The sequence below is a fragment of the Excalfactoria chinensis genome, chromosome 5 (assembly GCF_039878825.1).
Source record: "Excalfactoria chinensis isolate bCotChi1 chromosome 5, bCotChi1.hap2, whole genome shotgun sequence".
In the NCBI taxonomy this organism is placed as follows: Eukaryota; Metazoa; Chordata; class Aves; order Galliformes; family Phasianidae; genus Excalfactoria; species Excalfactoria chinensis.
The window spans coordinates 37,514,471-37,532,036 of record NC_092829.1 but is presented as its reverse complement, the minus strand read 5'-3'; the positions used below and the strand labels follow the sequence as shown (position 1 = coordinate 37,532,036).

Below are 17,566 nucleotides of genomic sequence, written 5' to 3'. Positions count from 1 at the left end.
AAAGCACTGTTAATTGGAAAGGAAATGCGCACATGGTTTGAAACAAGCAGTGACATCAACAAACAGCAGCACATTCCAACAGTTGTCTGAACTCCATATAGAAACTTCCAGGGAACTCAACTTGTAAAGGCTCAACCATAAAGCCATGCACTAGTGTATCTAAAATAAAGTTCCCTAAGATACAGAGTTATCAGTAATGTTACAGCTAAAATTATCTATACAGTCATCTCCAGCCTGACACAGAAAATTTGTAAAATTCCTTCAGAAAGAAGTAATTCAAGTTTCCCAAGACAGTTCACAAACTTAGGAACATCTATGTTTCCGGTTAAAAAAACTAAGGGCACCAAGTAGATAAACTCTCAGTTGATCACAATGTTGTGCAACTTGATCTAACCTCTTTGCCAGCACTTACTTCTTGGTCAGAAATATTTTGTTATCACTCCTGGCCAAAACTAAAGATGTCACCAATTATTTTCATTTCTAAAATTCTCTGCATTCTTTGACAAATTTGTTAAGTAAGTTTTCAAATGACAAAGCACACTCCAATTTTTGCATGTAATTCTCTCCACTCCCACACCACCCACCACATTTCTAAACATGTTACTTGTTCTTATGACTGAGCATTCTTTTAAGCAAAAATCACTGTAATTTTTTAATTGGGAATACAAGAAAAATAACCTTCCTTTCCATCTGACAATGCGAAATATCTGCCTTTGATTTCTGTCATGTTCCTGGTCAACATTTCAGCTTATTTTCAGAGAAAATAAAATAGTAATTTTTAAAAGTAACAATTTTCTACTATAAAGTAAAAACCTGATAATATTGTATGAAATACAAGGAATGCTGCAAGATTAAACTTAATTTAGAATGTACATTTCCAAATAGAAGCTGTAAAAATAAAGATATTACAAGTACTGAGAATGGGTTCGTGAATGATTTAATTATGAAAAACATTCAGCTACAATACATTTCTAGTGGGATTTTATTCAGGTTGCTCAGAAAGTAATGCTCCCTATTTATTTCCACGGAAACCACAACCAATACAAAGAGTAAAATAACACCATCAAGCAGAGTAAATTCTCAGCTACAAAATACTATTTTTCAACACAGTCACCACCATTAGCTGTGCATTTTGGCTGATGATGAACAAAAGTCTGCAGGCCACACCCATAAACTTATGACTTCTGTCCTGTCACCACTACTGAAATGTACAAACTCACACTGCACACAGACACTTTTTGGTCTCCATAAATGTTCACCAAGCACCAATGAATGTCAACGGGTGTCATTTTTTCTCATGGAATCCAGTTCCACAGCTTTGCGTTATACACATTTCTATGTCAGATGCCATTTTGTCAGACTGCCCCTCTGCTGCCAGCTGTCACACAGCAACAAAATGGCGGGCAGGTTCAACTTCTGGCAACAAATGGCGGGCAGGTTCAACTTCTGGCAACAAAATGGCGGGCAGGTTCAACTTCTGGCAACAAAATGGCGGGCAGGTTCAACTTCCAAAAGTTATGTTCCACTAAATCAATTACTCAAAATAACGTGCACTGTCACAGAAAACCACAAGACATTTAATAATTCCCATGTGACATACAGAACCACGACAACAGAATAATACCTTGAGTCTCCATTTAAATACAGAGCTCCTGTTGCTAATTCTCTCATTTTGACCTTCACCTTTCCCGAGCAGAAGAAACGCAGGCTTCTACATTCAGAACTGAAGTGGTGAGCAATTTATTTCCTATTTCTAACTTTAGATAATGAAATAATTAATAACATTTATTATTTTTACATGAGTTCTGTATTCCAAAATGGTTTATTGGTTACATGAAGTTAAATGTGATAAACAACTGATAAAAGTCACTGCATGAAGATGCTGCACTGAGGTACAGAACACTTTCCTAGAACCATTCTTAAATAAAATTGCATAAATCATTTAGTTATTTGCTTTGTTCTTAATCATGAGAAGATATCTTATTCTCAACATGACACAGTGGGATGAAAAATGAACAAGGATGTTAGGCAGAAAGTTTCCATAGACAGAAAGCAATAGTCACATAATAGAGATTCAGTACAAAAGGGAAATCTGCACACCTACTGATATAGTTATGGACCACTAAATATACAAGCAAAGGTTTATTGTCTCAGCTGTTATAAACAGCAATTTGAATTCTAGGCATAAAGGTAACAAGTTCTAGCTAGATGACAGATTTTGGACAATGACAACATCAGAAGAATTGACTGTAAACTTAATAACACATTTATAAAGGCAAAACAAAACAAAAGCTCCTCTAAACCCATGAGCTCCTAAGATAATGAAAACTCAGGGTGCAGAGACAGGGAGAAGGTTTCTATAAAAAACTATTTTCAGCAAATCAATTTACACATGGATCTGGTTCTGTTTTAATTCATAACTACATATAACTTAAAATTTACACCACTAAAACTCTGTCTCACTTCACAAAAGTTCCACAGAACAGTAGCATGACTGAAGCCATATTTTTCTCATGCTATACATTCAAACAGGCAGACAGGCACAGTAGTGGAAGTCAGGAGACTAAGCAGATAATCGTTGCACACATATGAAGAGTAAACTACTTTCCAAGCAAAGCATTAACAGCATGAGCATTCTCTAGCAATGCTAAACATCAGTGGTAAAACCACAAAGTTAATTCTTTCTGGTTACACTTTTGCTCAGATACATGCACATTTTACCTTTTTAATTTCCATCTAAAGAAAAACCATTTCCTAAACAAAAATAACAAAATAAGTTTTGTTCTTAAAACATTGTTATTTTTTAATATAGCATTCAGTTGGCAAATAAATTATTATTATTAATTGTTAAAGAAAACCTTCCTAAATGTACATAAATTAAAAGGTGAAATTAAATGAGATGTTACTATTTCTTTTTAATCTTGACTGTTGATTACTACAGCTTTCCACTCACACTTGTATTTGTTGGAAGAATGTAATAATGGTATTTGGTATAATACTATGACGCTTCCCTGACATCTTTTGTCACCTATGATTTTACCTTGGAAATGAACTATTGTTGTGGGGTTGGGTTGTTTCTCTTTGTGTTTGGTTGTTATTTTAATCACAAATCATTTAAGTTCTGACAAAGCCTCTTCAGTAGGCTAAGGAATAGATAACGGAGACTGATCTAGTGGATGAAAAGAACTATATGATGATGGGTGATCATAAATGTTTTTATCGTGCTTAAAATATTCTATAGCTTGTAGTTATATTTGCGTTTGACTGAAGCTTATCAAGATCCTGTCCCCAGCTTGCCAAAGCCACAATTCTCAATCCTGCATTTTGACATAGTTTTGAAGTTACACAGGGAATATGGAGCAGAGATCTGTACACTGTAGCTGACTTGAATACATCGAATAGTTTGTCCACATAACACTATCATTATTAAAATATTCAAATAGATACATGTATGTATCTAAGTTGAATATGATTGAGGAAGTATCAATTTAAGTTGAAAAAGAAAAAATTGAACCAGTTCTACAGAATGCTTAATTTGTTCCCCTATCTGTTTTGTTGGGTTTTTGTTTGTTTGTTTCTCTTTCTTTCCTTTCACCTCTCTTCTTTTTTCCAGTAAATAAGACATAAAAACATAATAAACTCACAAAAAACGGTGAAAGTGCATTTGAAGTACATATGACAAAATTTAACTTTGGGCTCTGTAAAGATACTGGCCAAAAAAAATTGTGTGGGCTGTACATGTAGAGAAAGCCAATACATTCAGACTCATTTTTTCCATGCATTTTAATAAGTGAACACACCCATATCTAAGTTACATATATTCAACTCCTGATATACATAACGAGTTTCGAGATTGTTACATAAATGAGAACAGAAAGCTAGTGAGTATGAATGCATATATTTCAACCGATCTCTCTGCTTCCTGTATCAATAAAGCAGATATTTAATGTTTGTTACCCAAACTGAAGGGTTTGGCGTAACCTGGAACATGCTCTTGGTTCTGTATCCAGTTACTGCATCAATTTTTATTCCATAAACTCTATAAAAGCTGATTAATTAATAAATGCATTTTTTCCAAGCATCTGAAAAAAAAAATAAATTACAGTACAACTAAAGTTCAGATTACAAAAACAAACATGCAAACAAAAAAACACCAGCATGAAACCCCTCTATGATAGCCAATAGATTAGCAAAATTTACTGTGATCAGCACTATTAATCATCAGTCTGTTATTTATCTTTTTGCTTGCCTATATTCTGAGAATAACTTGTTCCTCAGTTTAGCCAAGGGATGTACGTGGCACTAAGCCCAGGCCAGACAAATTTAGACTAATTATTCAGATATTTTTAAATACAGAAGGTAACTGACAATTGGAGTTACCTCCCAACAGATTAGGTATGACATCCTAGATACATAATCTAGAAGTAGTTTAATATATTTTTAATAGATGCAATTAAAATAAAATACTTGTGTGCTAGACATACATTATTAACTAAAATACCTCTTTGCTTTAAATGGAACAACCAGAAACGGTGCCCTTTGGCTTTAATGAAACCTCCCAGATGTGATAAATTGTACAAACAACTGGTCAGAATGCAAGAAGCACAGTTAACAACATTTAAGTTGAGGTAATTTCAGAAGCTCATCCCAGCCACCATCCACGCTGCTCAGCAAAACTGAAACTGGAACAAAAGTGAATATCAAGTAATCCTATTACATTTGCTACTCAATCAATTCTGCTTTAGATCACAAATACACATTCAGAGTTGAAAATTATGAGTTTCAGATGCCATACGTTAATGGCCAAGAATAGCGTAATTGTTTAGTTTCCACATTCAGTATCAACGGGGTGTAAGAGAGACAGCTATTCTGTGTGCCTGCTCACCAAAACAGCAGCAATCATACTGCATGAAACATAACAGAAATTCAACCAATCAAACAAGCGCAAAACTGTTAGAAGCTCCTTTGGATCTGGTCCTTTTCTTACTGCTTAGCTTTACTCCTTATATTCTTTTTGTTGCTGAGACCAATGACCTCACGTAGAAACCAGACACCTGAAAATCTGACCAAATCCCAAAACACCAAACCCAAAGCAAATGAGGTAGTAAAAGTCAGCCTCAAAGAACAACAAAAGTAGTAACAAAGCCATAAAAAGGGCATGCTTATTGGCATATGTTCAAACTAACAAGGGGAGGTAGCTCTTCATGCAATGGTTATTTAAATTCTGAAACCTTCAGTAGAAATTAACTAATTTTGCGCTGCTATAGTAAAAAGTGACAGCCAAGAAAAAATGAGCAGCTAGCTATACTCATATTAATCTTGTTTTTCTTACTCAACAGAGATATTCATTGCTTTGATATAGCCCTCAAACACTGTTTTTTTTCTTTAACTTGCATGAACATAATTTTTGCTACCACAATGAGATTAGTTTAAGATATCAGCTCTGCTTTCAAACCCTGACACTTACCATAAAAATAACAAACAATATAGCCAAAATCTACATTAGGAACTGGAGTCAGTTTTTAAAGATTATAATAACCTACCACTATAATCCAAAAAACTTTTGTGCTGTTGAACATAAATGATCTTAAGGGACTTCCACAGCTTGAAGACGCACGAGCAGTAGTTCTATCAACATGTACTTGAATGTTGGCACACATGAGCCACAACTATCCGTCCACTATTGCCTCTGCATGACCATGTGTTTTCGGGTTTCTAAATCAACTCTGTGCCAGCTTGGTTAATTGCTTGTGTCAGGGACAGGAGGCATCTTCAGGAACCAGGACAATCCAAGCACGCGGATCATACATCTCCACTCCGGAGGCACATGCTGTTGAAGTCAGTGCATTTAGTTCTCATTAACAGTGGGTGGAGAAGTATTAGGTCAGAGTGAGGAAAGTCAATTTCAACTGAGGTACTGACAGAAAAGTTAGAACATAGGAAACATTTGATGTAGCTCTGAAGTTGAGGGTGGATGGCTGGCACGCATAATTTGAAACTCAGAAGAAATCAAATGTGAACAGATAGTAAATTACAAATGTACTTAGAATAATTCTTCAGCCCAAGAGAGGATGAACATCTGCCATTACAAAAACTTTCACTCCAACACTTCGTGACAGTTGTCAAAAACAGTTTGCCCTTTGCAAAATTCTGCAACAAAGTTGTGCCAAGGTCAGCAAACCCTTTGTTTTTCTAATGACTGCCCAGGAAAACAGATTTGGAGACCTTGCACAATTTCTTACTTTCAGAAAAATTATCTGAAGCTTTAGTAATCTCATGCCAATTGCTCATTTGGGACAGATCCCTTTCTTTCCACGTGATTTAGGCTCTGCTGGTCTCATTTGCAGCCAAACAGCCGGTTTATTAAAAATCAAAGGCCAAAAATCATTCAGCATCAGTTCATTTTATTTATTTTTCAGAGTATGCAAATGCATGTATCCAATAAACTCAGCTGACTGTATCCAGAATACCAATCTGCATCCTGTCTACAACCTGCTCCACTGAACTAAAATTGCAGGTGGAGAGATCTACTTTGTGGCTGCTTCACATACAGAAATCATACCACTATAGCTACTTATACTGGAATAAATATACTACTGTAAAAGCTATTATCTCACATCAATCCTTTCAGAATAGGATAATAAACTGTATCAATTCACAGAAGAAATTCAGCTAAAAAAGAAAAGAATTAAAGACTAAAAACATTATGCAAATTCTGTCATCTCACCAAATACAGAAACCTCTAATTTCTACAACACGCCCCATTCACTTCCTAACTACTTTCAGCACTACAGAACACTTCTAAGTGACAAACACTCCTATGTGATAAGGAGTTTGCACCACACCTTCTTGCATGACGCAGCACCCATTTTATGTATTCCATTTAACGCAAGTCACTTTGAAAACCACAGAATTACTTAAATGGATTATCACCTAAACACATGTAAATGCCATTGAAATTAAAGTAATCCAGTACCCAGTCTTTCCACCTCTCCATCCAGCTTATGCAGCCACAGGCTAAAGCGAGTTTCTTGAGTGAGCAATTAGCCTACATACATGCAGCAAGATCTGGGAAGTCCAAGTCCAGTGAATGTACAGTTGCCACATGAATGGCAAAAGTTCACTGTTCACAGTACAGACTCAGCACAGAAGCAAAGACAGAAAGACTATCAAGAAGATAGATAGAAGACCCAAAGTCTTTCTATCCTGCAAAAAATAAAAAATAAAAAATCAAATAGGGAAGGAGATATGTGCATATGTGTATGCACAAGCACATGCTCAAGAAATAAAGAGGACAGAACAAATCCCTGCCACAGTTATTAGGATGATGAAAATAGGACTTTCTTCAGCTGTTCTCTCCTTAACTTACAATTCTGGTCTAGAGAAGACCTTACACATACAAAAGGATATTCAGAATACAAATCTATTTCTTATCACATAGAATATGAACTGTACACTCTCCCCTCACATAAAGGAAGCAAGGCATTGCTTTAATCTCTGGATATTACCATACCATTAATTTCTCAACAGATTTAGAAGGCTACTGATAGACTCCTTACAAAGTGTGAGGAATATCAAAATATCAAAAGGAGGATTAGATTGTACATTTCCAAAAGCATTCTCTGCTAAAAACCCAATGTCAGTGACTCACTGAGTGGCACGTGCTTTAACACAGTAGAATGACCAACTCTACAATCCAAGCATAAAAACTAAAATTTTATTGAGCATGATGTCATTTTTTTGGCAGTTCTTCCTTTGACTCAGGAAATATTTGTGAATAATGTGTATCTGCCATGTTCTGGTACGGGATTTTTACAATTTCTTTTAATATGGTTTTGCAATGGAGTAGAAAAAGCAAGATTGCAATCAAGAGGAACAGAAGACTTGCAAATTACAGTTTACGCACATCTACAGTTCTATGATTTCACAATGATATGTTTAATCTTACTAACTTTGTGATCACAACATTTTAACGTACATGTGATCAAGACAAATCACCAGGTAAATCTTGTAGTAGGATTGTTAGAAACTAATACTTGACATTTCCTGCTCATCATACTGAACAGAATTTCTGTAATGCAAGAAATGCTGTCACACAGGCTCAGGTGCTGTCATAAATCACTCTCTAATTTATTGATGGAGGGGTTGGTGAGAGGATTTTTTCCCCAAAAAATGCAAATCAAATATACGACTTGACCATTATGTTCCCAAACAATGTGAGTCACCGTTTTTCAAAAAAGTTTCCTGCGTGTTAGCAGGTAACATCCAGGAACTGCTTTTAGAAATAACTCTCTATATATGCATATTTTGGGGGCAATAGCTAATAAATTTACATACACAGAACTTTATGGAAGAATACTGTAGATGTAAGTTATGATTCTTCTGAATATTCTGGCTAGATATTCCTGACTTATTTCTCCTCCTTCTCCTAATTCTTCTGGATACACGTAAATCAGTACAGCAACTGACTTTATTTGTCAGGGAAAAAAGGTTCTCTACTCTCTTCTAGCACTGACAAAAAGAGATATGAGCTTGTTTTCACTTCGCAGTACAGTTAACCACAGAAACTCCCAAGTGGTTAGTATGAATATCTTGTGAAGATGATTCTGCCAAGCATAACAGCAAATCCACTCTAGCTGAATTCAGATCAGTCTTATATAGCTGCAAGATTTACCAGGTGAAGGCTATCAGGAAAGAAATAACCACTCTTGAGAAACTGAATCTTTCATTTGTCTTATTTAACTGTGAAAACTGATGCCCAGATATCATGTTCACATACCAAGCTTTACAGACTTTTTGTTTAATAAGGTGTGCATCTGAATAGTTAAATCAATATTACTTTCATAGCCCAAGTTTCATAAGCTTATGTTTCATTACAGATTGTACATGTGCTGAATTCTTGTCTAATGACCATGTAATAGGGCACGTTCAATTATTCTCTTTGGGTTTTAGAAAGAAACAGGAAGTTTGGCTATAAACAAAGCAGTCATAGAATAAATTTCACCACAGCAAGTTCATCTGAAAAATATGCATTCTTTGCAACACAGCCAGGAATGGCATTACGAGAACCAACATCCTGCTGCTCTCCGTTCTTTAATATATATATATATTCTTTTTCCCTTGGCTTTTTGCTGTTGTTCATTGTTACTTTTGTAAATTTGTTTTGCTTTGTTTTGCTTTGTTTTTATTTTTATTATAACTGCTACTTAAGCAATATAAGAAAGGTTTTTCAGTTAATACTGTTAATACATGTTTTGCGATGAGCATTACTTGAAGGATGTGGATAGTGAATGAAAAGCAGCTGCTAGAAACCACAGGATAAATAACAAGTTTGCTAAATTTAGCATATGTTATGAAATACATAGAGTGGAAGAAGTCAGCCATTTCAAATTTATATCAGCTGGGAAGGAATTACTATAGATTGTTTTGCTCCTTAATTATAAAATAAAGATGATAGGCATTAGTAGAAACATGTCAATTCATCTACTCTAAAATAGATTTACTCTTTGGATACATTTCTGTTTTTAGATCCTCCCAATCACATAAAAAAACCCACATTCATTTAAATAGTAGTGTTAATGAAACAGGAACAACTATTATTCTCTGGCTTCCAGTCGTGCCTAGAAAAAGCTCAGTGTATTGCTACACTGCCTATTATTTGTTAAGATAAAGATTTCAGCTCCAGTACTAAACTGAGTAAGTTTGGATCACCAAAAGCATTTTCTTAAATGCTTTTAATCAGATGTTATAGTTCTTCATTAAAAGAAAAAAACATGCCTTTTATCTAGTTATCTATGTATATCCATTTTTTTTTTAATACACTTAATGCCAAGGTTTTGCTTATTTTTGATTTTTCATTTGGGAAAGAAAATATTTCAGAACATAACAACAATGGTCCACAATTACAGACTGGATTAGGTTTTCCCTAGGTTCTAGCTACTAAAGATTCCAAGGATTATGTCATAGCATAGATTCTGTGAAGTACTCTACATAAAATGGGAAACAAAATGTCTATTTTTGAAAGACTGAAGTTGCCCAAAGATAATTAAATGCATGTTTAAAAATCAAGGCTGCCAAACAGCTGACACCCAAAATCTGACCTACCTAAACTGGAGAATTATTCTTTCAGTTTAAAAATCTGGACATTTGCACCCACACAAGTCTTGCCAATAAATGTACTTATAGAAATGTGTGTACGTTACAGCAGACGTGTACATGTTTGCCCTGTGCTAGTCTGATAAAGATGACCAGTAGAGGGAGCAGAAGTTAATAAACTTTTATCATAGAACAAGCTGAGAATCATTTCTGCTATGTCATACTCTGAAGTAAATGAGAGGAACATTACATTGGCTGTCTCATTAACAACAACAAAACAAACGGTAGAGAAAAAGGAAGAACATATATGATGGAGAAAAGAAAAGCCACATAGAGAAAAACAAGAGGCAATGGATACAAGTTGAACCAGGGGAGATTCTGACTGGATTTAAGAAGAATGTTTTACACTATGAAAATACTCATTTATTGGAATAACCTCCCCAAGGACATGGTGGATTCTCCAGCTCTTGAGACTTCTAAGTTTTGGCTAGACAAAGTGTTACCTTGTAACAAAAACATACACTTAAGTAAGACAGAACAGGACATCCTTAGCAAGAAGATTAAAATATTTCCTAAATCTGTTCCCCATTAGGTGAATCTTGTATTTCTAGACACCTTTTTCTACGTTTCTGATACTTAGTGTAAAGGCGTTACCTGTAGATTAATGTCTGCTTCATAGAAAGTTAAGCAGGAACAGTAGTGTCTCTCCGAGTCTATATCAGTCAAAACCACCACAAAGAACGTCGGCTGTTTCCTCTCTTTTGAAAGCTGCCATCCTCCAGGTTGGCAAAACTAATGAAACAAAAACAAACAAAACAATGGTATTTAGTTATGCAATATCTTCTTTTTTTATTATTATTGTTATTTTATTTTTTAAGAACTATGGAAAACAGTCTTAAGCAATACAACAGAACATCTTTTGAAAAAGAAGCTCAGAAAATTTCACTGAAAGCAAATACATCCAGAACTGAAAAATTTGGAGAAAATGGGAAAACACTAGTTGGTCATATCTAATTAGATTGATAAACACTGAGGAAGACGTTATACACACTGTACATGCTATACACACTAATGAGAGGTCCCTGTTCAGTACTTAAGATAATCCGTTCAAGGACTTAAGAAGCAACAACAGGAATAAACTGACAAGTAATGCAGACTTCATTTAGACTACGATTTAGAATTTGAAACTAAATCATTGCCCTAGGATGTCTCTGCTTACATTTTTAATTTTGCTATGTTTTTCAGGAACCCTAAAACTACAGGTTGCAACCTACTGTTCCATTACAAACACAGAAGTGCAACTAAAATTAGCTTTGGAAGTATAAAACGACTGCTATACTTTATAACTTGTGCATGCTTATACACTAAGAAAAGCTAGTCAGGATAATCATAAAGCACAGACATAGAAAGCTGCTTTCAGATTTGATTGATTTCACACACAGTGTCACAACTACAGAGTAATCTTTTCCTGTTCAAGTACCAGCTGCATCCAAACCTTTTCTTTTCCCTGAAACAAACCTTCCTGTTTTTAAAACAAAGTTGTTCAGCACATATGATCTGCCTTTTTTACTTCCCACAAACCAAAGGATCGTATCTATTTGTTCATCTGTAGTCATTTTAAGGAGATACAAAATCTAAGAATGGTTACGTTGGATAAGACAAGTCCAGAATGTGGTTTCCATCGGGATCTAAGAGCAGCAGCTTAAAAGCAGTACAAGATTGGGTAACTGCCCAGTTACTTCTGTTCTCTTACCAACAAAGTTTCCAGCAGCCTCCAGCTGATGAGCCTTCTGAGCCACAGGCAACATATTTGTCCTTAACGTTCACTGATAGCTATTAAAACTGTCCCTGGCTCACATTTCGTGACTTTATGAAGTCTCAGGGACCAAGTAAATTTCTTCCCTCAAAGATGCTCCAAGCACATCACAAGTTCTCAGAACACTTTGTTACTAAGCTGTTGCAGCAATGAGCAGACTGCATGATGTGTAATACCTGTAACATACATCAAATAAGCTTGAGTCCCTTCAGTATTTATTCCTCCAAGCTGAGATGAGCTATGGTGCTTCAGGTCACCCTAAGCACTGACAGGAATCTGACCTCAGAACAGAGGTGCACAAACAGTATGAGTAAAAAGAGAAACAAAGCAAAAAAGCAAAGGGAAATCTACATGGTTTTTTTCTTCTTTCAACAACAGTGGTACATCATTGGTTAACAGCTTGTTCCCAGTAATGGAAGAGTGGGATGAAATTTCAAAGTCAGTTTGATGAAGAACCTTGAAATGGGCTTTATGGAATTTTGTATTCATTATTTCCTTACTGAAGATTTGAAATCACATACATAAAAAATTCACTAAATTATTATATTAACTAAATCATAAACTTGGAATTTATAAGAGGTAAAGGCAACAAGATATGTCTGTGTTAGGGAAAAAAATCTAGAATCGTTCAAGAATGCAGACAGCAAAGGAATCATAGAGGTTGAGATTTCACGTTCCCAGCAATTTCTCTCCCCACCCCCAACCCCCTGGCCGAGACATCTGATGAAAACTGAAAGCATAGAGTAAGTTGCACACAAACATTTACTACAGATTCGTCTTTAGAATCTCTGCAATGAGACCTGGGTATTCTTGGGCAAAAAGCAGTTAAAACTCTGCCTCTGATAGTCTAATATACAGTTTGTTTTACGATCCTGGGAAAATCTTCCCAACTGAAAGTTTCTCATGTTGTATTCTTCATATTCAGGATAGACAGCTTAACACTTCTGAGTCTTTATTCTTAGAAGTGCTAAGCACTCGCTCCTGCAACTGAGAATAACTGTTCCGAACATCAGAAAGCACTCTGTGAAAAGACATCCTAATCATTCCAAGCTAAGCAACCAGCATTAGTCCATGAGTTTAATAATATCGGCCTAATCTCCCTTTGTTTTTCATCCCACATCAGTTAAAAATAAGAAAATACCACCACTGATCTTGCAGGACTTCCATAAAGATAACATACTGTAGTACATGTATACAGACATTCTAACAAGAGGATCATCAAAGTCTGATGATGAAATTGTTTGAGTTCTGTACGTATTGCAGAGTTTAGGAGGTATGTGGTAAAAAGCCTGGAATCTATATCTCAAAAAGATACAATACACAGCCACTGATTACCCATTTGTTCAATAACGATGAGCTAAAATGCTAAGAATACAGTAAAATCCTAGCAACAAATAAAGTCAGCCTTTTCATGGTATACTGTTAAAATTGACTCATACACACAAAGTAGGTCAAATTAAGGTTGTTCATTCAGCCTTAGCTCCAGCACTCTTCAAGTAATACACTCAAGTTTACGGCTGTTGCATTCCTTCAGACCTGCCAAGCCTACCTGTTCTGACAGGAGCTCCTTGATCACTCCCACAGGCTCCGCTTGTGAGCTCCTGTCACAAATGCCCACTCCTTGTGCTTTGAGAGGAACTGACGGGAGGCCTGATGGCAGCTGCAGCTCCTCACAGAAAGCAGAGGGGCAGCACTGAGCTCTGCGCTCTGTGACAGCAGAAGGGCCCGAGGGAACAGCATGGAGTTGTCTGGTTAGGGGCAGCTGGGGGTGAGGGACAGGTTCTGCACCAGACAGCGGTGGGCACAGAACGGGCTGCCCAGGGCATGGCACCAAGTGGCCAGAGTTCAAGGAGTGCGGGACAGCCCTCTCAGACACAGGATTTGGAGCAGTCCTCTCTGGTGCCAGGAGACCTTGTGGGACCCTTCCAACTTGGGATATTCTATGATTCTGTTCTAAAGGAATATTAGACCCAGGATACGCGATTAATCCACTAGGTGTTCAGCACACAAATGACAAATACGTGAGGTAGGGATTTGTGGCTTATACAGACCCTTTTTTTTTCAGAACACGTGTAGAACCTACCAGCTTTGGACTTTTGAGCATCAGTAGGTCTAATCTTATTGTTACCAGGCTTTTAAAATGCATTTTAAAAATAAAGTGCATTTAAATGATAATTCTTCTTGTTGTGATAAAACATATTTGCAAGTCAAGCAACACTGTAATTATCAAAAGGGACTGCTTAGTTGGGGAGGGAGTTCTCAGTAGCAATCAATGCTAGCATGCTTCTATGGAAGCTCAAATCTGACATGTGTCAGTGAAAATTCTTTCCGACCTGAAAATGGTCTTGAGTTCTAGATTTCATTCTTTACCAGTGGACAAATAGTGACTGTTAAGGAAAACATCTCATGTGAAGTACACCCACTGGCTATACAGAGAATCTGTTTTCAAATGAACTGAAAGAAATTTATAGAGATTGAGGATAAAGACAACAAGCTCCTCCTTGAAATTAAACAATGAATGAGTCTCAGTTTAGTTAAAATAAGGTAATAAATATTAGCATTCTCCAAACTAGTATAAACTCAAGCTATTATTCAGTATGCTTGCCATCACAGTTTGGCCAGTAGAAAGAGAAAAATGTTTCCCTACCAACCAGCTGCTATACCAAAACAGACAAAAGCACCACTGTGAACATAATTCAAAGGTCATGTGCTTCTTCAGTAAACAGGAAAAAAACTCAGAAGTTTAAAAATGAATGTACTCCCATATTGTTTCACTTATTTGCCAGAATTCTTGGAACCTGAACACAGCTTCTACCAATGACACTGAAAATTAAAAAGAATCAAACTGTCCAACCCACTGTTTATAGAATTAAGCCTTTAAGGGTGGTGAGTGCTTCAAATCCACTCCAGATTACAAGTGATTGCCTTAAAAATCTGGCAGAAATATCCAGAAGTTGAACTGAAAAATATGAAACAGAGATCTTACGGTCAAGGTGTTGAAATGACATTTTAGGCACTGCCTGAAAGCACAGGTGTTCACTGAAGCAAAGCACTGTCTGTCAGTAGCTCGCACAAAATGCTTTCAAGTCAAACAAGAAGTTATAAAATGATGTTAAAATAAGTTACTCATATCAGCACCTTTGATACACTGCATATAGCTTTCTGAAATCTGCTGAAAAATTAAGGACAATTGTCACAATCTCTCCCAAGCACTGGAGCACTTAAGATGAGGCTTAGTGTGAAAGTGAATACTTCATACTATTTCTATACTGAACAGTATTTAAACAGTATTCCAGTTTCAGTACAGAAAAAAAAAAAAAATGTTAATAATTTCTATACTTGCCACAGCATAAGTATATTATTTGACTTTTCAATTTGTATTTTTGAATTCACTGGGCAGAAATTATTCGTTTGCTGAACTGCAATGTAGAACTTTGTCATTTATCTCAGTGCTTGCACCTCGAGAATAACCAAGGCCCAAACAAAAACTCAAACCTATGTTCTAGTTGGGTCTGTTCAGCTGCAGCCAGGAAGACTGCTCAGTTTGCAGTTTACATTGTTTTCTGTATCAACATTCCAGTCAGCTTTCCATCAGAAATCCATTACTTCTGACGGCACTGCCAAAGTAGAAAGGGGAAGAGCTCATTCAGGAAGTTTACAACACGATACACTTTTTGCAAGTCATCTTTTGTAAGCATTTTTTGAAGAGATTAAATAGAATAGAAAATGACGTCCATGTAATACCACCATTGACCACTGCACTCAAATGACTAAATGTCTTTAAAAACATTCTCAAAACATATTTTCTCAAAACATATCTGTGCGCTTGTTTCTTGTTAAAAAAAAAAATCAAAAAACTATCCAAATGCACATAAAAAATAAAACAATTGAGCTCAATTAACAAGAATTAAAGATCTGACAATGACTTTAGGATTTAAAATGTCTGACACAACCAGCCACCTCCCACTGCAACTCTTCCACAAAATCTTTGATTCTCCCTTGGGTGACTCTGGGCCTGTAGGCTTTATTTACTTCCCAAATAAATGTGTTTTGTTAGGTCATGCACTATCATCATCTTGTCTACAAGTCTTCCTGAAAATATGGGACTATGTTCCGGACATAATGTGAAGGAATTTTGTTCCATCTGGACTTGCATGACCTAGCACCAGCTGCTGAGTATTTCTCCATTTCACCATTCACTTATGTATGGAATTTTGGCACAGGGAATTTTCGTTTTCAGATGCATACCTCTGCTTAAAACAAAACAATTACAATGCCCATCGGCAAAATAAAAAAGCAGCGTTATAAAGCTGTAAATCTGCGGAAATTCTTGAAGCTTGGGGGTTATCTCTGAATGTAAACACAATACAAACTATACATTAAATTTTATAACATCTTCCAGACTTCCAACATCTCGTATCTAAAAAACTGCGTATTTATCCTTAGTCTACTCTACAATGAAACTCATGGACTTATAGAAATACTCCAAATTTTTAGGTAAAAAGCCCTATCAAGATATTGTAAGCCAGCACTGTAGAAGATTCTGGTGGTCAACTGTAAACAATTAAATTCACTCGTTACAAGAAAAAAATAAATAAAAAATTCAATCATCAAAGAAATGCGGAGGCCTGGAATGCACTGGAATACAGAGTTGCCCAAGATGAACTTTAACAATATTCACCTCATGGCACCCCTGAAGTGCTTCAATCTGCTTCCAGCATATCCCACTAAAACTTAGGAAGCCAACTTTGATTTATTTCATTAATTCCAGACTTCCTAACTTATGACAGCAAAGACATGAGAGGAGAAGAGAGTATGAATATGCAATATTCGCTTGACATCAGGGAACTTTCCTCCACTTGGGGAAGCAAAAAGACACACTCGGGTGTCTGCATGTGCTGACACTGCCGGACGCTAACACTCCCTTATCTTCTCAAAGCTAACACTGGTTCAAACACATGGGAAACTGCACTAGAAGCAGTAGGAATGTTGCTTGTGAATAGTAATGACAAAACTGTCCAAGAAGAGTTGCAGGTGAGCAATCCTTCCTCTCCCTCTATGTGAGGTGTTGTTCCCATAGACCGTGGACATTACTGCCTCAGGTGTCTCCTTTACAGGCAAATTTAAAACACATCAAAAAGGAAAAATCCTCATCCACATTATCAGTCTTCCAAAGGCCAAAGAGATCTCCCAGTGTCACTAACCTGCACAAGAAATAGTTGAGGCATTCTCTATTTTGAAATCCAGATTGAAACAAGCCTCAGTTAATCACACTGTTCAAGTTTGCTACAGAAACCCTGTATCAAAAGTCCAGCAAAACAAAGAAAGTCAACACGTGTGAACATCTCAACTAAAACAGCCCAGTAAATTCTCCAAAGTCAGAGAGACAGAGACATTTTTTACTGAACTTCAGCAAGGACTAGCTTAACCTTTCCACATACAGGATCAGAAATGGTTGAAGGGGGGAGGGACATCTGGACACATCTGGTCCAATTGCTGCATGAGCAGGAAACCTGCCATGTTACTGTTTTGTGTGCATCACCCCATGTTCTGGAACTGGGCACCACTGAAGAGTCTGGCTCTGTCTTCCTTCCACCCTCCCTGCAGCTAATTACTGACACTGATAAGATTCACTCCTCTGCTTCAAGTTGAACA

The 17,566-nt window shown here is 36.5% G+C and overlaps 1 protein-coding gene across 4 annotated transcripts in view; it reads right to left on the bottom strand.

Annotated features, from left to right (window-relative positions):
- SBF2 (SET binding factor 2) overlaps positions 1-17,566 on the bottom strand; it is a 215,094-nt gene that overhangs the window by 114,195 nt on the left and 83,333 nt on the right. For all 4 annotated transcript variants that reach the window (XM_072337706.1, XM_072337708.1, XM_072337707.1 and 1 more), the window contains exon 3: positions 10,750-10,887. In XM_072337706.1, coding sequence (XP_072193807.1) covers positions 10,750-10,887 — 138 coding nt within the window. The remainder of the gene's footprint in view (positions 1-10,749; positions 10,888-17,566) is intronic.